The following is a 19,190-nucleotide window of genomic DNA, read 5'->3' as shown; positions in this document are numbered from 1 at the left end:
ATGACCAGTAAGGTCCCCGGCAATGATGATATAGTCGTCAGCAGACAGTGGAAAGTCTTCATCAAGATGATGAGCTTCATTAGCCGATCATCAAATCGTTAGATTTCAGCATCATGGAAACCCTCTGAGATGGCATATTGAATGTACGGGCTACCAAAATAGGGAAATTTATAGTCATTTTTACCGCGTTCGCATTCAATGTCGCAGCTTTTGGCACCAGACCATCGGGTTTCTTGTCGAGCGCAGATATCAATGCACCTTTTCCGAAGTGTTCTTGCGAGTTCCCCGGTTTTTCCAATTACCCTAATTTAACGTGCAGACACGTATTTGTTTTGTTCGTTTTGTTCGGCATAACTTGCCTCATTACTGCTTTCTACATGCCCCTCCATACGTTCTGCATGATCCAACGTATGCATCTCTTTTGCAAGAATGTCGAATGGGATCATGCCCCCACTAACAGTACTGCCTCATCTAATGTGGGCCTAAAAGCTCTGCAAAATCCTCAAGCCATCAGCTGGTAAAGCAAATTCACCTGCTTCCTTATCTGAGAATTTACTACCGCCTTCGCCCACACAGGTGGCGCATAGCACTACTCCCGCTAGAAACAACATTCGACAGTTTTTGGCCCGCCAACATTCAGCAACATGTTTGCACGTGCTGCGGTAGTACTAGCTACTGAGTTTGGCATCAAACATTACCACGAATTTTTTGATAACCGGTTTGAGATGACCATGTGCCCACCGGTTTCCACTTTCACAGTGGTCTTCTTTCTACGGTTCATTATTAAGACGGCCTCCGTTCTCTTTTTCGCCAAGGCCAGCCTAGTACTTTCTCTCACTGTTTCCGTCGGGTAGCCTGATCATCCGTGAAGCAGATAATCATTGCCTTTTCTGGGACGGGAATAGCAAGCGCCCCATTATACATGACATTCAACGATAGGGCACCCAATGATGAACCCTGGTACTCCGTAGTAACGACGTACTCTTCGGGGCCCTCATTCGTCCCGTAGCAGAGAGTTCTCGCTGGGAGGTGAATTTTTAAAAAAACTCGCTGAATATCCGGGAGCACTTATGTTCTCCCGTAGCTCCGTATTACGTACACACAGCCGAACCACCCTTTGCCTTCCACGGCTCGTATGTGGGTCTATAGTCAGTATAGTCTCAATGATTTGCCAAGCAGCTCTACTGGCTAAAGTGTTGCTCACTTATGCCAAGCCCATTATAGACCCCAGGTGAATTTCTCTAAATATGTATGAGACCCCGATATTCACGAATACCACGTCTAGCTCCCCGAATGATCGTAGCTTGTTGGAGGATTGTGACGATCCGACCGCCACAATGTTTCAACGGGGTTGAAGAGAATAAACCGCTTTGAAAATTGAAACTTTTAGATGATAATATCAAAAAATCCACTAGCAGACAACAAAACTTTTAATTTTTTCATGGGGGTTGAGGTGGTTGCTTCGAGTTTTTATCGCGGTAAAGATTCTCAACCGAAAGCTGGAAGGAGGTGAGAAATTTTCTTCTTACAAAGTTATAGCACTTCAAATGTGGAGTTCTTTCCATTGTCATAGTAAAGTTTGATTTGCCAATAGAAAATTTAGCTACAGAAGGGTTAAAACAACACTGGCCCCATTCTGATTTTCTTTCGCGCTTTTATATTTTTCGGTTTAACGGTACCTGGCCCCGTGGGTGAGCCTTACCGAAAATTAGTGGTTCCACCACACCAGCATCATCACCGGAGAGGGAGCAAACAGAATTCAGAACCCAGGAGGAAAAAGAAGGTACCCCCTTTCTGACACTGCTGAAAAGATATGGTGCCCCAAAACGGCTATTTTCGTCCATTATTAAGTCCAAGGGGGTTGCATTCCATGCCCTTCTACTTTATCTCACATCGGCGCAGCTGAGGAGAGTGTGGAGGGCAAGGGACGGAATTCCTTGCACATCAATGATACGATAATAGCCATTTCTCGGGGCGGAGAAGCCTTTTGAACAGAAGTGGCCACCATGGGGGTAGAAAGGCGGAATCTGTTTCTTCCTCATAAATATCCTCTTTGCCCCCTTCCAACGGTGGGATTGGTAAAAAAGCATCATACGTTTCTAAGGTGGACGGAGTGGCCGCCACAATTTTTTAACAGGCTTTTGGGGAAAGGACCTCCTGCTTCTCTCTTCATTCTCTGCGGAGATAAGGCTCAAAATTACACCCCTATTAATTGGTAGGTACACATTTCTAAACCTAAAGTTTCTATTTCAGCAGCTTAGTGAATAAAAGGTTAATCTTTCGAAATGAAAAACCACTACTTATAATTACTATAAGTAAGTGGAAGAGCATCTTGAATGGCTGGAAATGGCCAAGAGGGGAGAGCTATCCCAAAAGCTGAAAAAAGAAAGTTGGCGAAATTGACCGTGAAAGTCCCCAGGCGCGGCCTTTGAGTCGTGGCATCTTTAGGGCATGCTCTTGTATTAAAATGCGTTTTGTGGGGTTAGAGAGGAATAAGGAGTCTTCAAATTAGTAAAATTACCTCTGATCCATTTCTGTATACTTTATAGAAAAATTCACGCAGAAGAACACAATAATACATTTTGAGAATCCCAAGCCCGGTTGGCAAATGAGGATGGCTTGGAAATGGATGGCTTTAGGTCACCGCGGCGTCTCAGGGAATAAGTGAGGAAAGTACTTAGGTATAAAATGCAAAACCATCGAATGAGAAGAACGAATTTGTGGTTCGGTCCGGATAATCGGAGGGAGTTGTTTGACTTGGTGACTAGGTCGGGCTCCTGTAATGGACAGTTCGGCTTCGAAACCATTAATCTTGGGGTGGTTCGACGTCTGGGGCCACTATGACGCGAAATATTGCGCCGTCTGCTGCAGTTGTTTCACCACAATCTGTGGTGAACACTTTAGCAGGTTTGCGTAGGCAGCGGATGGAATGAATCTCTTAAAAAATATATGCTCTTATCATCCGTGCCTACTACACGATAACAACGACGATGCCAAGTACAACCGCCCTTGTTGCATCAGATCTTCGTCGAGCCACTTTTTATGGTCAGTGGCATCGCTCACCCGAATGAATTGAGTAGCACATTCGAGCCGACTCATCTAGAAGTTACTCATCTCTACTTCCCACCCATACATCTTATCCTATCGAATGTCGTCACGACGTCCACTGTGAAGTTTAAAAACAAGAACCCGCTAACTCCCAACAAAACCATTCACACTCCCAAGCAATTGTGCTTCAACCGTATCCATCTTCCTGATTGGACCAATGCTTGGTTTTGCAAGTCTGATTCATAATTTTCCATACTAATTTCAGACCTTTCCAAATCAATTTCAGAATTTTTCATTTCAAATTTAGAGTTTTCCATTTCAAAATCAGGTTTTTCCATTTTAAATTGAGAATTTTTTATATCAACTTTTTACCACTGTATAAGGATGGAGCTCTCCCTGTTCGTCTCTTCTTATCACTCAGGATTTACAGATTGAAAACTTCTTCTATTTCTTCAGCCTTTTTCCCGTTCACGAGCGGGGTCGGCTCGTTATGATCGGTTTCGCCATTTAGCTCTATCGAATGCCTGATCTGGGTGCAATCTTGAGGCTTTTAAATCCCCATTCAGCGTATCAAGCCACCGTTGCTTCAGCCTGCCTTTTGGTCGTTTACCATCGACTTCGATGTTCAGACCAATCCTGGCAAGTGAATTCTCGTTAGCACGAATTACATGACCATACCATCGAAGACGCCTCTCTCGCAGTTTTTCTACGATCGGCGCAACCCCATATCTATCGCGGATATCGTAATTTCGGATGTAATCAAAGCGTGTCACGCCACTAGCCCAACTTAACATCTTCGTCTCCATTACTACAAGACGTCGTTCATTGTCTTTTATAGTCGGCCAACACTCAGAACCATAGAGAGCGACAGAACGGACGACATTCCCTCCCCTTATTCCTACAATTCCCAAGCCTTCTAACCGATCTCCAAGGTAGAATGATCTTCTACACCGATAATTACTCTCAGTCCCAACTTTCAAAACCTACCCATCTTTAGCATCAATCCCCACCCCCTTCTGGATATATCCCAGCCTACGTCCTATCCCTATCCTAAACCAAAAATCTATCGATCTTGACGTGCACTTGTTCTTTGAACTATGAAACTGGATTATGCACAGACAATTGTTTGTTGCCAGATGCCAAACTTATTTACATTTCACGTAGCATAGTTGTAAGATTGCTACAAATTGTTCTTATTTCTAGTGTACTTAGTTCAGCCACCTATTGTCCATGCAAAGGAAGTACACCCCTAGTCAGATAAAACAAAAGATAATGTCAATTTGCCACTCCATCATGCAACCAAATATAATAAATAATGCAAACCACATTCCCCCCACGATAACCTACAAAAAAACTCGTCGACACACCGCCCGCCTTCTAATCAGTCGGCCTTCAACGTGAACTTTCTGCTCATCTAAAAATAAAGACGATTCTCTCGAGACTTTCCTGCTTTATTTCTGATTAGGCTCAATTACATAACGGAATAAACATAATCAAATGAATTCTGTAAATTTTCAAAGCCGGTTGCCGGCACAATATTTCGCACCAAGTGCTCCCTTCTAGCCGCCCAGTTGTTTGTACAATTCTGGAACGTAGTCATCCCATTGAGCTTGGTAGAAGTTTCCAGCAATTGGGTCGCCCAACTTGTACTTGTCTGCGAACTTCTTTATCGAAAATCCACCGCGGCCATCACCGCTGTTGTTTGGCAAGCGCTTCTCGTCGAAAGTCAATTTGCCACTTTGTTTGTAGATGAGGAAAACGTATCGGTGGAGACCGGTGCCTTCTGGAGGTCCTGAGCCAACATAGGCAGACAGTACTTCCCCCTTGGAGACATCGTTCCCAGGAATGTTTCCGACGAGCCAGTGATGCCACTCACGGAATTTCGGGTCCTTGCGGCTGGGTGCATCGGGGTCAGTCATGCAAAGGGTGTAAAGTGCCGAGGAGTCTGCATTCCATTCGACTTTGGGCTGGTCTTTCACTTGACGCGGCTTAAGCTCATTACCTTCGTTCACGGAGACACCACTGGGGTAAGACACTGTCGCCTTCTCACGCGGGGCAACTGGAATCACATCGGGAACTACACCTTCCTTCTCCATTTTCCCTGAACAAAGTCCTGATGCAAGACGTAAATGCAGACGAGGTATTTGCTGAGCAGCTAATGTTCGGTAGATGACACGAGTGGAACTCTGCAAGGCACTTCTGAACATTTCTCCGTGCGATGAGAAACTGATATGGCGAATCAGAATTGGTCGTTACGCGGGATGAAGGGTCAACTTACCGGTTCCTACGATTTATATGTTAGGGCACTTGATGCAGAAAACGCAATAACGACTCTGAAGTCGAAGAGATTGTTATCTTACTAATTATTTTACAACGTTTTACATAAGTTTAAAGCTCATCTTATTGTAAATACTCCAAAAATGACTTCACGTCCCCCTCAGCCGGCCTAGCATTGAACTCATTCACTCTAATTGGATCAAAGTCAGTTGTCAGCTTTTTACCCGCAAGGTACTTCCGCGCTTTGAAGATTTGTTTACAGTTCGCGCGCCTTTAGATTTATAGAATCATTTATCAAAATGTTGTTTCCTAACGATGAAAAACTTTCGAAATCATCAGATTCAGAATATAAAAGGTTAATTGTACCCTATGTTAATAAGTCGTCGAGATTTATGCTCAAATCGAAGAATTATGGAAAACAGTATGCCCACATTTATGCCTCACGATTGCGAGAGATGACTGAATTGCTGAAACCAATAGTCGAGAAGAAATGGGGTTTGTATTGTCGGAAAAGATTGTTACTTGTGGATATTTATGGATCTATTTACTTGCAGGAACAGAGTATAAAATTAAAAAATTGTCGGAATTACGTGAAGAAAATCCTGATAAGTGCGTGGTTATTGGGACTCTGTTCAAGCATCAGGTGAGCATGTTAAACGTTAATAGAATGCAGCAAAGCTTATATTCGGTTCCTTTTTGCGATTCGCTGCTCCTTACATGACCTATGAATAAGTCTTTTTACTGAACAGAATTGTGCCAAATTACCTGGAATCAAGAAGGCATAAAAGCACGAACCGATTCCGTGAAAATTTAATAACTAAACACCTTCCCGTCATCAGAGAACTAGTTAGAACTTGTTTGATACATTACTTCGGGTTAGCTCTTGGCTTGGGAGAGCCTTCAAGCCAGGGAATCGCTTTCATTAGCGAGATGAAAGGAAGAAGAAAAATCTTCATTCAAGGAACCTCTTGCCATCCCGGTTCTGCAACGGTCGAGCCCAATCAACAAGAAGAACCCGAACTCTGACTACGTTGTTTGGAGAGAGCTACCCCGAGTCTGCATAAAGTTGTTGACGAATCCATTCCATCTGTCGCAAAAGAAAAAGGTGTGCTCGGCGTCGTCCACCTCTCCATTGGGACGCAGGCATCGTGCTTTCAAAATCTTATGCGAGTAGCACTGAAAACCTCATGGGCACCCAGAAATGGGGTATTGAAATAATAAATTTCATTATGCTTTCAATTCAGCTACGTATCTGAATTGCCGATGATGGCTTTACGTTCGTTAATAGAAAAGATAATGGTGGTCACTTGGCGAGTTCTGGAATCGCCACATATCAATAGACGGCACCAGTGATTTGTTTACGTCGAGGACGCTTCCTTCGCAACTTGATTGCCGAAATGTTGAAGTGGAACCAGAATATTTAAAACTACGATAGGGGTTCTCGCCGCCATTTCCAGGGTTTGTTTTAAGCGGCCTGACCGTGAACTCACTCCCCCATCAACACCAGCGTCCTCAGGAGCATAAAACCTGCGTTGAAAGTCCGACATTATCTCTACAAAATGTTATCTCCAAACAACGAATCCAGACAAAAGTATCCTGCGTCACGCGGTACTCGATAATTCGGGATACCATGGAACTGGGTCCTTTTTCGGATAATATTCGCCGATTAGCAATTTCATGTGGGGGAACTGCTGGTCTCGAGAATTCGGAGAGGTGATACCTTGGTTACTTGTGGATATTCACGCTTGATGGCCCCCTCCACATCGATCTTTTCTGTGAGATAGTTAAGATCTCGCATTTCCTATCAGTACGTAGGCTCTAAACTAGAAACTAGAGCCCTCTCCAGTACTAGCGCTTGGACGGTTTGTTTGTTGTTTTCAGACGTTTTCCATATGGAAGACACCCTTCGTTTTCTGTGTGGAAGACACTTTTGCTCCACTGTCTTTGGGCTTTATCTTATACCAAATCTCGCTGAGAACTTCCGCAACTCTTTTGTGTTCCGTCAGGTGAGGAGAACTGACGGTCTAGTCCAATTTCGTTCCGTTGCCTTTTCCTTTGTTGCTTCTCCATTCGTATCCGCCTTGACTTTGGGCAGACGGTTTTTTAACGTCGCGGCGTTCTGTTTTGCTTTTGTCCTTGTTTTCTTTGTTAGGAATTACCTGGGACCCTCATTCTTTATATTTCTTTCAGCAGTTCGCTCTGCACCGGACTACTTGCGTAGTCTGTTTGTCGCTTACGGTATTCTCAGCGGCAATTGCGGCTGCTTCTGCTTTTCGCGTGTCTTCTGTTGCTAATCAGGGTCACCTGTAGAAGGAAATATGGTCTTTCAGTTCCATCAACTTGTTTTTCACGTCTTTGCTGATGTTTTTCTGGAGAAAGTTTTCAGACTATATGCGCTCCAAAACTGCCGTGCATTTTCTTGATAAGCTTTTTTTAAATTCTGGCAAGCACAGTCGATTGCGCTTCTATTCGATTTATGTTCAAATTCACCTGCCCAGCTTCAGTGATTTTCCCTGCATCAGCCGCCGCTTCACTTCTCGCTACGCGGTGTCTGGTTTGGGTGCTTCAGCTCTTCTTTTCTTTTTCACTGTAGTGTACCCTCGAGAACAAAGCGTCTACTCCAGTTCCCTGTGGCGTGAAACTCACGGACAGAGCTACCAATACCCAATACACACCGTTGAATACACACCCGCCCAAGGGGCTGGCTGGCTGATATACGCCAGGACTACCACCTAGGCAGAGCTAGACTGATATTGTCCCATCAACATCGGTAGAAATATGTTAACGGATCCGATGGTTCCTAGTGTATTCCGACGTTTATTGGCCACTCGCAGTTCGCTACGCACCGAGAAACTTTCTCAATCTCTACTATCTACGACGCACGTATAATGCCAGCTACGGGATCAGAATTACTTGATCGCGAATCTCAGGGATCTCAGCCCTGTGTCGCGAGCGACCCGGGAAAATCCGAGTGACGGTACTTAAATTTGATCTTTATTGGCCTGTGTAAAAGGGATTTCTTTTGCTGAATATTCGAGAGGAGGGTTGGGGTTCCAGGAAGGTTGAGTTTTTATTTTTCTCCTTTGGTTTTGGGCAGGATTACCGATGAGCGGAATTTTTAATTATTAACAAACTTGTTTTGATATATATGATCGATCAATATTCTTCCTCTTTGCGGCAAGCGATGGAAAAACTGCTGGAATATGGACATGATTTGCACCATCTTTTCATAGACTTTAAGGCCGCCTATGATAGCATAGCCAGGGTAAAACTGTACACGGCCATGAGAGAATTCGGTATCCCGGTATCCCGACGAAATTAATAAGACTGACTAGGCTGACCCTGACCAATGTGCGAGGCCAGATAAAAGCTTCAGGATCACTCTCGAGACCATTCGACAGCAACAACGGTCTAAGACAAGGGGATGCCCTACCATGCGTCCTCTTTAATCTGACTCTGGAAAAAGTAATTCGTGATGCGGAGGTAAATACAAGAGGTACGACCCCTCTTTAAGTCCACTTAACTACTGGCCTATGCTGACGATATCGATATCATGGGAAGAACTACCCGAGACATACAAACTGCGAGCGGTAATCGACGCAAGATCTTGGGCTGCACATCAATGAAGGCAAGATAAAATATATGCTGGTAACGTCAGCATCAAAAAGCCACCAACCAACAACATCAAATCATCTGTGGGTAAAATTTGGCTCAATAGGTTGCGGAGGGTGCGTCAGTTAATTCGTATGGAAGAGGATGATTCAGCCCAGGAAGTCTATAAGAGCAATATCTATGGTAGAAAAAGAAAACGAGGCAGCTCGAGCGATGGCGTAGGCCAGCACGCCAGACAGCTTTTAGGGATATCGAATTGGTGGACCTCGGCGCAAAACCGGGATGTCTGGAGTTCCTTATTAAGGCAGGCCTAGATCGGATACCGATTGTTGCGACCTTGATGATGATGAAAGTAGGTCGAACCGCTGGGCCAATTCATCATTCCGACATACATATTAAAATTGCCGGTGTTTTTCCAGAATTCAGCAGGATGAGTCTAAATGGAATAAATTTAAAAGTGCTCTATGTTTTCACTATACATTTCCGCACATAGCACTTATGGGACTATTCTAAATGCTCTTCTGAATTCAAGATCATTCTGAGACTGTTGGTTGTAGATGGAATTATTTTTTCATTTTTGAATTAGATTTATCTTATTGTTTCAATCCGGTCATCAGACGTGCTAATTTGGGTCCAGCTGATTGCCGATTTAATTTGAAGAGGTCTAAGAGCTGTTTATCAACCTGGCTACCAAATTTTTGATCACATATAGAGGACACCCGGGGCAAAGCGAGCGGGGGTTTCGGGCCAAACGTTTGCTTCGGTGCGAAATTCAGTCCTTTAAGCCTCGAACCTGAGACAATGCCAGAGCATACATTGTGGTTCTATCACATCTAAAATTATTTGAACTATCATCCAATCCAAAGCGGTACAAGAACTGCTTGTAATTTTGTAACGGGATCCGGGTACTATGAAGAAGTGGATAAACTTGTAGTTTGTTTCCTCATCACTCCATCCAGTCCATTACCTTGTCTTGTCCATGTATCCTTTGACTATGCGTCCCATCTACAGTGCTGATTAAGGCAGTACCCCATCCATCTTTGCTCTGTGTTTGTTGTCGAGGATTTCATTCGCTAAATCAGGTAGAATAGATGCATTTCCTACGGAGTCTGCCATAATCAACGTTGTTTTCTTTAGTGCTGCCGTAAGGAATTGGAAATCCTCAGAGTCATTAGGCCTTAAATTTATCATTTTTTTATCTACGACTTTATTAGCATTTCTGCTCAAACGGGCGATGCATATAATACAAATTTCACTTTTCTAGCTCGAGCTCATTAGGAACATTTAACTTTTGTGTAAGGGCCACTTAAGGCTCAATTTGACAACGATCAACACCCACAACACATGCTGCTACACTCGACTCACTTTTTCTTGAATGATGTCCTTTTTCCTGTCTTTGTAATCATAGTAGTAACAGCAATGCTCAAGTTTCCCGCAACAGAAACTCCATTCTACAACACAAAAGGGAATCTGTCGTCTGGATAGGCTATTGCCGTTCTCAATGAAGTATAATGTGGACGTTCTTTTCCATAATCTTGTCTCCATTATAACTAGCAGGAAGATAGGTAGATATATTTGGAGATTGGATAACAGAAATTTCTGAAATGTCGTTGTGGAAGTTTTGTGGACGTATTGTCTCGCTTCTCTGTTTATTATTTGCATAGTATTAAGTGTGATGGACTAAACCACAATAAAAATGGAGGAAAAAAGAAGGCTGTACGGATACCCTTTCAAACTATAGTCACATTTGAGATGCATACAGATTGCTTGTGTGTATAGTCTCCACTGAAACACCAAGCGGTTATCTTCGCTAATGCGTAACTGATATATCGCAAATTCACTGTAAACTCCAATCCTCGTCCTTAAAAAGTGTTTGTGTTCCTGAGAAGGCTGAAGAAAAAGAAGAAGATGCGTTAGTACCATGCCCAGCTTCGTGCTTTCAGTATGATTTTTTGACTGTATCCCTTCTCGTCCACCGTTTGGGACCGTAAACATCTCCTTATATCCAGCGCTTCTAGGAGGCGAATAGCAGTCGTTTACGGGGATTTCTCTCACTTTCGGAGTGAGTGTTCCATGGCTACCTGAAAGATTTTTTCTTTGCATGCCTATAACGTTGCGGAACCTGTTTGTCCTCTCACCTAGGTGTCACCTTCGTAATTGCTCTACTGTTTATTATTCACGGTTGGGTTGATATTTTTGTTATAAATGTTCTGCGAAAATCAATCCTCAGGCATAAAAAACAAAGTCGATGGGAAAAGATCAAAAGACCAAGCCGAATTCGATCTAGGCGAATCAACTTTGCTAATGAAAAGGACAAAAGCTAAATTAGAAGATAATTTGCTTTGCGGGGATCCTATATTCGTTAATCTGCTATTTTTGATATAATATGGCTATGGTTTACACCCTCTCGTCCCCTGGGCGGCATACGTTTTGGGTCGGCTTCGCAATTATTACTTTCAACTCCGCATTTAAACTATAGTTGAACCTATCGTTCGTACGTCTATGGCACCAAGGACACATAGACCTAAATATTTTCTTCCTTCAATTAGTTCTCACCGGTTGAGATGTAGTTGAAAATTTATGCATTTATTCATCTTCAAGTTATCATGCATTGTACGTCCAGAAATTAGGAAGTATTCAATTATAGTTGCATAAAATTCTATAATATAAGATTCTCTGTTTACTTTGAATATAACAAATCACGAGATGATGAAGACTGCTTACGATTTCGTACCAGGGCAGATGCAACTCATCAGAGGCTGTTTCACCTTTTCATTCTGAGTAGCGTGATCGAAGTGGGTCGCAGGTATTTATACACTCACACGATGTGAGTGCGACCAAAGTTTGACCAGAGCTTAGTATGTTAGTATTAAGCAAAACACAAAAAGAATGAAATGGTTGACTTGCTAGGGATGTGGGAAATATGCGTATATTTATTCTGCGAAAATTCTATTTAATTTTAGTCAAAGTTATTTTGATGTTTTGATTCCTATATTGATTGGCGCTGTATCTGCTTGCATTTGTTTGTTATTTCATAGCAATTGAAACCCAGTATTTTGCGTGAAATATCTGAAGAGAACCAGCTTGCCCCGCAACCACCCCGTTCAAACTTTGTTGACGAAAATGATAAACTGATCCTGGAAGATGAATTGCAGCGTATCCGTCTACTCGGCAAAGTTGAGGTTCATAATTTGGTAACAGGTGTAGTCTGTGCTGTGCTAGGTAAGTAGACCTACTAAATGTAAACTTCTGAAACTTGATTGTCTGCCAGTAATTCCAAAATAAATAAATATTACTTTTTATGCTGGGCATTTATAAATTGAATGTGAATGCCACAAAAAACAGGAAAAGACAGTAAGTGAAGTTTTATAATAAATGTGATATGTTCTACTTAATAACATTTCACTTTGTTTAATGCATTTACTTCGCACATTTGCTTATGTTTTTCATTGTTCATTTTTTAAAAAGTTTAATGAATTCAAAGGTTTAATTTGCTAAAATTGGTTTCGAACATTCGGAGGGTTGTTGGTTAAAAATTCCAGCAGCAAAATTATTTGTAAATATTTATAATTCGTTAAAACACTGAGCCAATTGGAAGTGGAGTAGGGTTCAAAATTTACATATTATTCAAGATGTTGGGCACATTATTTTTTCATTTGTAGCTTTAAGATAGAGAGCGTAATATTAACCTGACTCTCCCTTATTTTTGGAAAAAAATTCATAGAAACATTGTCATTTAATTGACTAAATATTTGTGTGAGTGAGCGCCGATCATGGGCTTTTACAATGTAATGTGCCATTATATTTCTTATTAAGAAAATGAGAAAGGAAAAGGGTGTCATTGCTACCAACAATGAAAATTAGCATTCATGTCTGAAATGATAAACTGAACGCTCCAGGTATGAAGAGAAGTTTGGGCGCTTTTCCTAGTGATATTTAGAGTTTGTTTATTGGACGGAAATAGAGTTCAATTATCATGTGAGCAGGGATAGTGCAATTGTTATTTTCCAAGAGTTCTATAGGTTTATGCTAGGTTCTCAAGAGAGAAGGTTCTCAAGTAGCTCATACGATAATTGTGTACCCTCGAGGCAGTATTCTCAAGAGAGTATTATATAAAAGGTTTCGAAGGAATTAGGACGTATCACATTTTGTGCCATTTTGTTAGTAAATCTATACAAAAAACGTAAATTTGAATAACTATAGAAGAAATTTATGTCGAACAAGAGACTACAGTCTACAATTGCTTCAAAAGTATTAACAAAACGCATGGAAATTTTTGAAAAGTAATTACACTGTATATTTTGAATCGGTTTTCTTAATCGAACTATTTGTTCTTGATTCAAGTCTTAAATCATATTTGAAATGGTTTAAATGCTCCTCTTTAGCTTCTTTAATACAAAGATATTACTGGGTTCATTCTATTCCTTCCTTTTCCTAGCGTCAAGAAAACATTAGTGGCATCTAAATCGTTGCTTGTTCGTACTGTGAAAGTTGAGGGCGTTACATCGTTATCGTTCGAACCTTCATCACGTACTTGGCGCTACTTAATTTCAACAATAAAATCCCCGTTCGTGCAGATGACACGAGTTGATAGAAAGTCCACATTGATCAGATAAGAAATGAAGTTTTCTCAGAGAAGAAGTGCATTCTGATGTGGCTCACTTTTAAAAAATTTTCACTGACGGCACAAAGTGACATCAAATTAGTCCGAAAACAATTCTCTTGTTACCCAAGCTTAACTTTTATAGATAGCTGACAATTTATTCTTGTATATATATATTAGAAAGCGACCGGTATGTGTACCGGACTCATTTCAGTACAGCATGAAAGGTAGCCAAGAGAGTGGAGAGATTTCTTCCCGGTGAACGTATTTGCTTCGGCCAGGACCGTGGCAATTAATCAAACACTGCCTCTGCCCTTGGAGTAGCGTGACGAAAGTGGTTATCAGATTTCGTTTGCCTTATATTTATCCGCAAACACGTTATCGATGCGAATTATTATTATTATTAATAACATATAAGGGAACATCGGATAATCACTTCATAACATCGGATAATCATTTCGGACACGTTACTCTCAAGGCAGAGGTAGAATCTGATGAGTTGTCTCTGCCCTGGACGAAACCGTAATCATCTATATATTTCTTTGAACTTTGGGCGTTAGCCCCAAAAAGAGGAGCCTATGGACCAGAAAAGTGAGAGAAAGTTTCTTTGCAATTGGTCCGCTCCGCCACCACACCAAGTGGATGTTGGCTTCAGGGCTCCCTCAATTCCAAACAAAAATTGTCTAAAACAGAATTATAAAGAAGCAAAACTTCAACATATAAGAACTAAGAGCAAAACATACAACCGCATGCATCACTCCAATTTTTCCATATGGTAGTTTAAGCGCCATTCTTCTTCTTTTTCTTCAGCCTTTGTCCCGTTCACAAGCGTGGTCGACTCGTCGTGATCGGTTTTGCCATTTGGCTCTATCGAATGCCTGATCTGGGTGCAATCTCGAGGCTTTTAAATCCACATCCAGCGTATCAAACCACTGTGGTCTAGGCCTGCCTTTTGGTCGTTTACTTCGATGTTCAGACCAATCTTGGCAAGTTTAAACGCCATTGTCCCGTTTAAATCCCTATTAGGTTTTTCATGTTCCACTTCTTCGAGTGCCACGGTGGGCGAAGTATTCTTTGCTTCAGTTATACTTAGGTAATCGAGTCTTTGTATCTGCGCCAGTTTACATCAAAGTCGTCTTTATTATTACAATAAATCGTTGCGGTGAAGGTCCCTAGGTCTCAAATATCGCATTCCTCCAGCACCAAAGCAATCTGCAGGATATCCGATATTGTTCCTTCATATGATGCTTCCACATTAGCTTGGAGTCGAGATGCACTCCTAGGGATTAAAAACCAATACTATCTCCGTCGCTAGTAGTGGCTTTTTATTCGAAATATATTGGCATTGCGAGAACAACTTCTTAGCGAAATACCAACACGCGAGCTAAAAATAAAAAAATAGACGGCTCGAGTGCCGCGATTTAAAAGGAGGATCCACGACGGATCACATTCTTAATCGATGTTTCCTCTGCTCAGATATATTGTGAGGCGTGGTCTCTGACGTTCCCTTGACATCCTCAAGCCCTGATATTAAAAGATGTTTTTGCGGGATTTTAGAGGAGTAAGGAAGAAGAAAGTCCTCAAATCAGAAGTGTCTAGATGTAATTCATTAGAAAGTACATTTTCATAATAAAAAATAAAAATTATTGCAATTGTAACTCTTTTCAATTACCGCGGATAAATAATCAACGAAATCCAGCAGCGGAATCTGGTGCTGACGAGCTGTCAGCAGTACAATACAAATACTACTCACTGCAGACTCTTAATCATTTTATATGCTGGGACAGTTACCATTCTTTCTTTCTTATTTTTATTTCTTTTCTCTTTCTTCACAAAATGTCTTCTAATTATTTCTCCTCAATAAAGTCTTTTCATGTTCTTCTCCAAAACTTATTACGACCTACGGACCTACATAGAAATATAAGTAAGAGTTATCAACAATAGCGGGAACAGCGCGGTCTAATTCATGTTTGCAATTTGTTTCATAAAACTGAACGTCTTCTGAGAAACGTCGATTGCAGTCAGATTAATCAGTAAAACAATTAAGCACAGCATAATGAAAACTCCGGGCAATGACTCACGGAACAATTTATCGTTAGTCGTTTAGGCAGCAAAGTCGAGTAACACTGTAGAATGCTATTAAGACGTCCTGGGACGAAACAAAGTGGCGGTTGGGAGCTGGAGCCCTATCTATTGACGCAGGCGTTGAGTTAGATGTGTTCCTGGTACAAGAATCCCAATGTCGCCTTCATGCAAATGCGGTTTGGGTACGTGCAATTTATGTACGCTACTCTCTGTATTGGTAACTACACTCAATACATCATCCTCGTTGTCCTTGGAGATATTAAAAACATTCACTAAACCATTCGTTGAGCCCAAAATTAATGAATCCGGATTTGCTGGATGTCTGTTATGTCATCTCCATGACTTTCACAGTAATTGAATAGTTTCCTCTGACGTGTGTCAAACAATGGTAGAAACGCATCACTCGTTCCGATCCAGCGCGTAGTATTCGTCCATTTGAATTGGTATCGAAACACGTGATTGATATATCATCTAATTCATCTTGAAACGTCTGAATCCTCTGACTTTTCCTTAAATCATACATCGATACTCTCCTTTCAGTTGAGCCAACGTGTAAAACGTTGTCATTGCCTTCTTCAAATTTAACTCTACAAATTACTATCCTACCAGAATTGCCCACTTGAATATTATCTACTTTTGCTAGTCTTCCTTCAGTCATTTTGAAAACTTACACTGAATTCTTAGATGTTCCTGCGCCCACTTAGTCGAAAGTGCCCTCCGCTGTTACATGTAAGACCTATTAGGATTTCTATGAAACTACTACTTCACCAACTGCACGGAATTTAGTAACCTGAGATAGATTCTCGCCATATCCGCATGAGTCTGCATTCACAAGCACACAGTCTTCCTCTCAGCCCCCCGGTTCAGCTGTTACACTGTCCATTCATCAGCCGGTTCCGGTTCCGCTAATTCCTATGCACAATGCATTTTCAGCCGCTTCAACCAGATCAACCATTAGGCCTGCATTTCGAAATATATGATCTGGTCAAATTGAAGCCTCATATTCTGCCACTGGGCAGCTCAGGATATGTACAAGGAGCGCACTTCCCATGAGAAAATGCACAAATCTTTCCTTTTGTGGACTTTCTTCGTTGAATAGTCAGCCCAGTCCGAAGCTCTTGTCTATATGGAGTAGGTATAAGGTATCCCCCATACTTTCTTCCTTCCTTCTTATTGTATTTTTCTTGTTCTTTGCGAGGTTTCGGATATTGCTTTCCCAAGTTAAATAAAATTGTTTGGATTGGACAGTATACGTAAATATTCAAGTTGTGCCCGTTGAGTCAGGTTATTATTGTGCACCCGGCACCTTTTTTACTACACTTAACACTACGGTACTACAAGTATATTATTATTATTTTTGTTTATCACATGGAATAACAATTGGAGGTTTAAGCTGCCTTGAGGCAAAAGATTTTATAGAATATCAAATATTTTCCTGTAATTCGATTACTTACTTTATGATTTCGTTAGAATTTGTCCTGAATTGTTTTCCAATTTTGTCATTTCTTCTGTGTTTTATAAGATCTGAATAAACAAGCAGCGCCAGAAATTATTTTGATTCTTAAAATTGTTTATAAATATTCTATTCGTTCATCTGTGCTGTTGCGTTATTATTTGATAATCATATTCATAAAAGTTGGTTAATGCGAAGTTTACAGTGAGCTAATTTGATTGATCTCTGATTTCTAAAAAAAACTAGTGACCTATACCGCGGTACGCCTCTCGGTAAGGTAATTACTTTAGACAAAGTAATTTACGACGAAAAATACCTTATGAAAATTTGGCTCACATGACTTTCGTCTGAAAACCATTGTAACTAACCCAAACGTTGCACTTTTTCGTCCTAATTTAATATGATTTTTGATTTCTATAAGGATACATTGAAACTGATGGACGTTTTATGGTCGATGACATTTTATTTTATGAGAGCGGACCTCAAAAATCGTTGAAAACGCTAGAGGACTCGCCTTTGCTTGTTTTAATTTCTGGACTAGATCTGGTGAGGTTTTATTGAATTGAATATCGCGTGGTTTATTCTAATATTAATTCGTTCTGCGTGCAGTCTTCATCTGATGGGCTTTCCATGTCCTTAGAACTGTTTCAACACTGGTTGTTTGGTAATATTGATGGATACGGTAGTGGTAGCGACTGGGAATCAGCATCAATAGTGAGAGTTATAGTTGCAGGTAATGTTGTTTATTGGCTTCTTAGGAAAACTGATTTATGTTATTTTGATCCTGCTAGGCAATTCGATCCGAACAACACCGGAAGTCAAAGAGAAAACTCTTCAAACTCGTGCAGCTGAATCAACCAACACCCTAGACGCGGTCAAAAGTTGTGATAAACTCTTTTCAAATTGGTCAGAATCGGTTTATGTGGATCTTATGCCTGGAGAGTTTGATCCGTCTAACTATATGCTACCTCAACAACCATTGCACAATTGTATGTTCCCAGAAGCTTACAAGCATAAAACTTTCCAAAGTGTTCCAAATCCATATGCCTGTGAGGTGGCTGGCAGAGATATCGTTGGAACGGCAGGACAAAATGTTATGGATATTATGCGAACATCTAAAATTGATGATCCTCTTGAGGCATTGAAGTTGTTAGTAAAATGGTCGCATATTGCACCAAGCAGTCCGGACACATTGCCTTGTTATCCATATGTTGAAGGAGATCCATTCATTTTTAAAGAATGCCCACATGTTTGTTTTGCTGGGAATCAGGAGGAGTTTAAGAAGGGATATTATAATGGTAATTTTTCCAGTAATGTTTTTTGATGTTCGGTAGTGGTAGAATCGGTTTATTTCATGATTCAATTCATATTTTTTCTTCTTCCTTTCAAATTATACGAAATATATGATTTTAGGTGAAAATGGAAAGCAAACTCTAGTCGTGAGCGTTCCTTCATTCATCACAACAAAATCTGTGGCTGTTGTTAATCTTCGCACCCTCGAATGTAACCAGATGAGTTTTGAGGTGAATGGGATAGAGGAGTGAATAAAACACATCAAATGTAATATAATTCATTTTGTATTTAACGTTTCTCTTTTACTTAACAATAAATTTAAATGACTTTTTTATAAATGAAAGAAATCATTATAATTTCTTGGAGCTATTTTAATAAGGTTTTGTTTTACACCAAGTTTTACACAAAACCTTAATAAATGATAATTGAAGAGAATAAACTGGAAAACAATAAAAAAAATTTTTGCAGAATGCGGTCTGCCGCAAGACGGTTGGTATCGGACAAACGTGAGTAGACAAAGCTGTATGGAGTTGCCAAATCTTTCATCAGGCGCGTTCTTCGGCCGGGCAGGGTGGCAGGGGAAAACTTGGCGGACGTGTTATGGACATGGACATGCACATCCGCGCGGATATGATCATGCTTATTTGCAGGCCCACCCGTGGATAAAAAATGGGAAGGATACTCAGAAATAAAACCAAACATGGAGGAGCAGAGGAGAAATAAAGTGACGGTAGAAGACTTCGAAAATCCAGTATCGGTTGTCCAGCGCCTGCAGTGGCCCAGTATTGGGAATCTTGGACACTGTGGTATTTAACGTCA

The 19,190-nt window shown here is 41.0% G+C and overlaps 2 protein-coding genes across 3 annotated transcripts; one reads left to right on the top strand and one right to left on the bottom strand.

Annotated features, from left to right (window-relative positions):
• Positions 1–4,478: 4,478 nt before the first annotated feature.
• LOC119651641 (protein D2-like) lies at positions 4,479–5,468 on the bottom strand. The gene is made up of 2 exons (XM_038055316.1): positions 5,327–5,468; positions 4,479–5,274 (listed from the first exon to the last, which is right to left on the bottom strand). The coding sequence occupies exon 2, from the start codon at positions 5,253–5,255 to the stop codon at positions 4,608–4,610; it is 648 nt and encodes a 215-aa protein (XP_037911244.1). The 5' UTR covers positions 5,256–5,274; positions 5,327–5,468; the 3' UTR covers positions 4,479–4,607.
• Positions 5,469–5,479: 11 nt separating this feature from the next.
• On the top strand, positions 5,480–18,705 carry LOC119651640 (DNA polymerase delta subunit 2). Of its 2 annotated transcripts, XM_038055313.1 has the most exons (8): positions 5,480–5,820; positions 5,880–5,968; positions 11,976–12,159; positions 12,283–12,291; positions 17,500–17,624; positions 17,688–17,811; positions 17,870–18,376; positions 18,492–18,705. In XM_038055313.1, exons 1-8 carry the CDS (start codon positions 5,625–5,627, stop codon positions 18,620–18,622), a joined length of 1,365 nt encoding a protein of 454 aa, XP_037911241.1. In that variant the 5' UTR covers positions 5,480–5,624; the 3' UTR covers positions 18,623–18,705. The 2 variants fall into 2 exon arrangements, with proteins under 2 accessions (XP_037911241.1, XP_037911243.1); XM_038055315.1 differs by lacking the exon at positions 12,283–12,291.
• The last annotated feature ends 485 nt before the right edge of the window (positions 18,706–19,190 follow it).

This window comes from Hermetia illucens, chromosome 3 (assembly GCF_905115235.1).
Source record: "Hermetia illucens chromosome 3, iHerIll2.2.curated.20191125, whole genome shotgun sequence".
NCBI classification, from domain to species: domain Eukaryota; kingdom Metazoa; phylum Arthropoda; class Insecta; order Diptera; family Stratiomyidae; genus Hermetia; species Hermetia illucens.
The sequence above is the reverse complement of the archived record's forward strand: the minus strand, read 5'-3'. Positions and strand labels throughout refer to the sequence as shown.